The sequence below is a fragment of the Crotalus tigris genome, unplaced genomic scaffold, assembly GCF_016545835.1.
Source record: "Crotalus tigris isolate CLP2741 ecotype Arizona unplaced genomic scaffold, ASM1654583v1 scf7180000017605.3043972, whole genome shotgun sequence".
NCBI classification, from domain to species: Eukaryota; Metazoa; Chordata; class Lepidosauria; order Squamata; family Viperidae; genus Crotalus; species Crotalus tigris.
The window spans coordinates 2,087,015-2,093,063 of record NW_024096508.1 but is presented as its reverse complement, the minus strand read 5'-3'; the positions used below and the strand labels follow the sequence as shown (position 1 = coordinate 2,093,063).

The following is a 6,049-nucleotide window of genomic DNA, read 5'->3' as shown; positions in this document are numbered from 1 at the left end:
GGGGCCTGAGGATCTACAGCTAGGTAGGTCAACCAGGTCACAAAGTAACAGAAGCCCTGGCCTGACGAGCCCGGTGGGCAAGCAAGCAGGCCAGGCATCGGGGCACAGTCCTTGGAAGACACCAGGACACAATAGAGAGAACAGGCTCACGCCTCCCTCCAGTCAGGGGACTTATGCCAGTAATCCACAGCTAAGAAGGTCACAGAGAGCAAAGAAATCTCCCAAGTACCTAGAAGACTACATAACATTGCTGGCAAGGCAAAGGCCGGTAAACAGTGGGAGCACTGGGGAGCAAAATGTCATATAAAATAAATGTTGTATGTTGGTAGTAGTTTTAGCCCGGGGGAAAGGGGTGTTATGTCCCGAGCCTTTGCAAACGGCTCGGGCGTTTGCAGGCAGTCCCGGGCAGGTGCAAAGCTGCCCGGGACCAGACAGGCTGTCGCCAGCGCCGTGCGCATGCGCGGGTGCTGGCGCGGGAAAAGTAACCCATTTACCCGGGAGTTGCCTATATAAGAGGCTGCGAGGCGTTTGGGCGAGGCTGAAGCCATCTTCCTGTAAGCTGAACGCTGAATAAAAGAAACTGAGAACTCCAGCTGCTTCTCGTGTCTGTTTTCCCGCCAAGGACGCAACAGACAGGATGAAGGAATCCTCAAGCGTCCTGGGGCAGAAGCCAGAAGAGCAAAGTCCAAATTTTGCCAGTGTGTGAGGTGGCATAACTAATGCTTCCGTTTACCCATCCCGCTAAAACCACAAACACAAAATGGCTTAGGCCAGTGTTGTAACATCATAACACGGTCCCAAGGTTTGAGTAATTATTTAAGTACTTTCCCAGAAGGAAAGTGCTCGGTGGTCATGCTTTCCTATAACTCAGCCAATCTAAAGCAGCTCCCCCGCCGGCCGCGGCTGAGAACGGCCACCGGCGACTTCTCGCAACAGGAGAAGCGCTCGCCAAGCTTACGCTGCCTGCGGCTTCCGGCGCTCGAGCCTCTGAGAGGCTGCCGGGCGGGGTGACGCACGGGCAGAAGTGCCCAATGAAAGAGATGCACCGTGCCCGGGACCGAAACCAGGCGATGTATAAAGTGGGGTGCGCCGCCTGGAAAGAAGGAGCGAGAGGGTGGAGCGCATTGCGAGGGTTTCTGTGGGGCGGCGGCGGCGGCGGCGGCGGCCTTTTTCTTTTCCTGCTTGTCGGGAGGGGGGAGCCTTTTGGCCGGGCACCACGCGGCAGACACGGAGGTCGGCCGGTGATTTTAGAGGCGATTTCTTTAGTTATCAGTTCTCACTTCGGCCGCGGGAACCCGTGAGAGGAGCCAGACGTTTCCTTTGGCTCCAGGCTGGGCGCACGAGCTGTCAGGAAACGCCTCTCGCTCCTCCCTATTGCTGGTATAGTTTTTTGGGGAGTGGGTGAGCCATCCACCCCACTTTCAACTTCTAGCAGGGTCGGCATCTAGTCTCTGCTCCCTTTCCAGCGTGCCCAGGAGCCTCTGAGAGCACCGGCTCTCCAGGGCTGGGCGCCCGCCTTGACCAAATGGAGAAAAGGAAGCCGCGGGCCGTGGTGGAGCAGTCCCTGCGAACCGCCAGCTGCAATGGGTACGCGCTGGCAGAGAAGCAGCCGCCTCTTCAGCGGAGTCGCTCGGGAGAAGCGCCGTCCCGTAGCTGGAAGACCGCGGCTGGTGGGCATCCTTTAGAGAGCTGGAAGGAAGAGCGGACCCGCAGCGAAGAGGACAACGAAATGAACTTGCCCGGCCTGGCTGCCGCTTACACCACCATCCTGAGTGCCTTGGGCGAGGATCCGCAGCGCCAGGGGCTGCTCAAGACGCCCTGGAGGGCGGCCACGGCCATGCAGTACTTCACCAAAGGCTATCAGGAAACCATTACAGGTGGGGACCCATTACAGGCGGGGGGGGGGGGGCGACCCGTGGCTTTATAAGGCTCGAAAGCATTGAAATGGGGTAGACCAGTTATTACAGATATTCAGGATGAGCTGCTTATAACAGTAGAGTTCAAGTGAATGATCAAAGTTTCTGGAGCCCTGCTTATATTTTAAGGTATACATAGTGTTAAGAAGTTTAACAGCTTTACTTGTAAGGCAGGTAGTGCCTACAGTTTGTCTATTGGAGATAATGGGTGAGAGAGAAGTGAGAATCAAAGTCTCGAGTACACAAAGGCTTGTTGGAGGCTGGTGCACCCAGCTTCCTTCCAGTGAAATCCACATGACTTAAAAGAAAAAGTGTTCCTTTCAATCTAGATGGCCTGTTAACTTTTTTGTAGTCTTTTACAAAGCTGAAAATGATGGGGCCATGCCAGCAGGATGCTTTCACCCAATTGCTTCATAAATAATAGTTAAAGGTGCTGGATTAGGAGCAGGCAGACAAGTTAGAGTTCTCATCCTCTGGTAGGCAGAGAAGCCAGCTGAGTGATTTTGGGCTGGTTGCTTGCTCTGAGCCCGAGACTGGAAAGTTAAGAAATATTGCGACTTACGCATAGCAAATCCTTTCTGAAAATCTTACTAAGAAAATTGCATGGATCACTAGGTGTTGATATCAACTCTCACCAACAACATGGGGTAGAGTTGTACCAGCAGGATTCTTTCTCTCAGTAAGAAGACTGCCCTGCTTTTTCATAATCCTGACCAATACAGCAGTACTGAGGGCCTGGGTTGCATCTTGCCCTAAGGCAGTGGTTCTCAACCTTTTAATGCCGTGACCCTCAACCGGTCGTAAGTCGAGGACTATTCAACCAGTCGTAAGTCGAGGACTACTCAACTGGTGCAGCACCGTTTGCAGAATGGGACTTTTGGCAGGCTCAGCAGGGCAGAGACAGCCTGGACGAGGATCTCTATTCAAGAGAGTCTATTCTATTGGCTTTCAAAAGCCAATAGAATAAAAGGGAGTAGCACTGCTAAGGAAAAGGGGAAAAAATGGCGGACTGCGTTGTTTGGCGATCCCGTGAAATGGTCTTTCGACCCCAAATGGGGTCCCAACCCACAGGTTGAGAACCACTGCCCTAGGGCCTAGTCCAGGGGTAGGCAACCTCGGCTCTTTTATGGCTCATGAACTTCAACTCCCAGAATTCCTGAGTCAGCTATGCTGACTCGGGAATTCTGGGAGTTGAAGTCCATGAGCCATAAATGAGCCGAGGTTGCCTACTCCTGGACTAGTCCAAAGTGTGGTTTGCTTGTTTATGGTTTAGTACTGAATAATCTTGGTCCCTGTGATTTGCAAATCATTGTTCAGGGGTTAGCATGTTGCATAGGAGGAAGGAATATTATGTATGTTTGCCACATATTATGTATGTTTGCCACTTTTGAAGTATTAAAGGTAAGATAAAAATCTGATAAATAAACTATGCTTTGCAAAATAAACATTAAACACGGTTAAACAAAAAACATGGCTTACTGCTTAATACGAACATAGCCAAAACATTCATAGTACTGGATATTTTACAAAAGCATTAATGATTTCAAATATACTGAGATGATAGAAGTCATACTCCAGTACAACAGGAGGAATATCAATTGTAGAATATCAATTTATTACTATCCTTAATCACTCTGTGATTATTTCCTTTTCTCTCACATGATTTAGATTTAAACTTAGGTCTAGATGTAGATCCTGTCTTTCCTGCAGGAATGGACAATGTCTGATGTATTCCTATTTTTTTTCTCCACAACAGCAACCTAATGAAGTAGGTTGGGCCAATTCTTTCTCAGCTCAGCCAGTCAGTGAGTTTCCATAACTGAGGGTCAACCTGAATCTGCATCGCTTTGGCCATAGGCCACTAGCTTAATCACTCCACCACCTCCTCAAGAATGAAACAAAAGACCTCCTAACTTAGCAAATATGCCTTTACATATTTAGTGAACAAATACTAAAACTCTTTTTCTATGTGACTGGAAGCAAGAAATTTATGTTCTGAGCTAAAATTTCCATCAATCTAATGGTTACAATATATCCAGACCCTAGAAAAAGGAATCTACCTGTCATCTATTCTAGTTTTTCTCAGCTTTGGCAACTTTATGATTTGTAGTCTTCAACTCCCAGAATTCTCCAGCCAGCATTTTGTTTTATCCTATTAGGTTGACAAGATAGGGCTCCCTCTCCTGTAACCAACAGTTTTGAGGCAGAAACTCTAAAGGAAATTTCGCAACATGCTACTATAACTTTCAACACTGATTAACTGCAATGCATAGTGATATGAAGGGCTGGAAAATCACAAAGTCAAAGACTTTTTCCTTGGCTTTGTTATCTCTGTCTCGGTCATGTTCACAATCCTTGTGGGAGAGTTGGGACATAGCATTAACTCTACATAAAAGATTGCAATTGATGTATCCATTTCAGGATTGACTGTACTAGATCAAACATAGACTTTGTGCTGCTGATTTTTTGGGGGGGGGGAATATGATGTTTTTCCATAGAAAAGAATGACTGAGTATTTTTTAACTCCCATGTAATTAGCACATCAACAAAATGAGAATGAGGTGGCCAGTTTCTGTCCAGCAATTCCTGTGATCAGAAGCTGTTGAAGACATAAAAATGAGCAAGATGTTTCTGCAATATTATGGAGCTTTACCAGATTGAAATCATTTAGATGAAATTTTCCCTGTTGTATCTTTATGTAGCAGACGTCTATGAAGATAGATTTTCCCATTCTGCAGTCCAGGGTCATTGGATTTAACAGCCCCCATCACATTCAATCATTGAGATTTGGTTCACAGGAATTGTGGGAGTTGCAATTCAACAGGCCTGAAGGATGGTTTCATTCCAACTTACCTACGTTTTCTTTAAAGTTCATATGCAGTAGCTGGTACAGTAGTGTGTTTTGTGTAGCCCTGCATTGTTATATAGCATTTAGGAGGAGTAAGTTTTCATTCAAGCACTATAACAACAATACAAAGATAAATATGGGAATCTATTGGACTGGGTGGCCATCATAAATTTAATAAAATAAGTAAATTGGCAATCCTGAATAAAGTGACTACCGGCATCACTTCCTTATAGCCAATATCCCTATGTGATACCTTCATGTGTGTTTAATAAACTCCTGTCATCGCAGCCAGAATAAGGAAAACAGGAATTATAATCTATCTGGTGGGTTCCAAGTTGGAAAAGTTTTGTTAAAATCAGGAAAATTTTAGGAAGCCAAATGAAAATGATCTTAATTGCAATATTCTCTTTTTTATTATGCAGTTTTCTGAGCTTTATGAGGTGGCAGGCAGGGAATCATACTGATATCATATTCCATTTGTAATTTTTCTATATAATTGTGTCTTCTTTTTCCTTACTGAAAAAGAATGTAGTTAAGGAGGCAAAAGTGGAAAGCCTGTGAAATGCCAGGTAGCAATATCATATTTGGGCTGAAAATACCCGAATGACATCTAAATGACAACATCTAGATGTCATTCTGGATCTCTTTGCCTCTAAATAATGATTATAAAGAACAGGTTTAGTAGCCCTAACATCAGTTGCCATCTCTCTAGAAAGAGCCTATTCTGTTCAGAATTGTGTTTCTCTGGTGTTAAGTGAGCAATGGGTTAATGTTTTCTACACAAAAAGCCGATATGAACATAGCCCAACTATGCCAATGACTCATTAGATCTTGCTAACTGATTACTTATGTACCATCAAATTATCAACCACATAGATAAGAACTTACTTCCATGGTTCCACAAGACAAATAGTGGAGGAAGGGCTAAAGATATAGGGAACTTCTTTAAACATTCAAACTATTGGCAGATGCTTTGTAAAAAATAATCAGTTGTGAACCCTACTTTTCAAGGTTTTATGGTGCTTACCAATCTGTACTTGTTCAGGCTGACTCAAGGACACAAATGCTGATGTATCGTTAATCCAGCACACGTGAATGTTTCCTAAAATTGGAAGGGGAACGTAAACTCTGTTCTGATCAGATCTGCTCCAGCACAGTGGACAGGGGCAGCTCTCACCCTGAAGAGAAAAGGCTGATGCCCCTGAAGCAGGGAAGGAAGCAAGACTTCCAATGATGCACCATTGTGATCAAGTCTATACTTGATACTACTACAGCTTATCATCCT

At 45.5% G+C, this 6,049-nt stretch overlaps 1 protein-coding gene across 1 annotated transcript in view; it reads left to right on the top strand.

Annotated features, from left to right (window-relative positions):
• Positions 1 to 980: 980 nt before the first annotated feature.
• GCH1 (GTP cyclohydrolase 1) overlaps positions 981 to 6,049 on the top strand; it is a 40,573-nt gene continuing 35,504 nt past the window's right edge. Inside the window, exons 1-2 of the mRNA XM_039321191.1 lie at positions 981 to 1,084; positions 1,467 to 1,877. Of these exons, the coding sequence (XP_039177125.1) occupies positions 1,526 to 1,877 (352 nt within the window). The 5' untranslated portion in view covers positions 981 to 1,084; positions 1,467 to 1,525. The remainder of the gene's footprint in view (positions 1,085 to 1,466; positions 1,878 to 6,049) is intronic.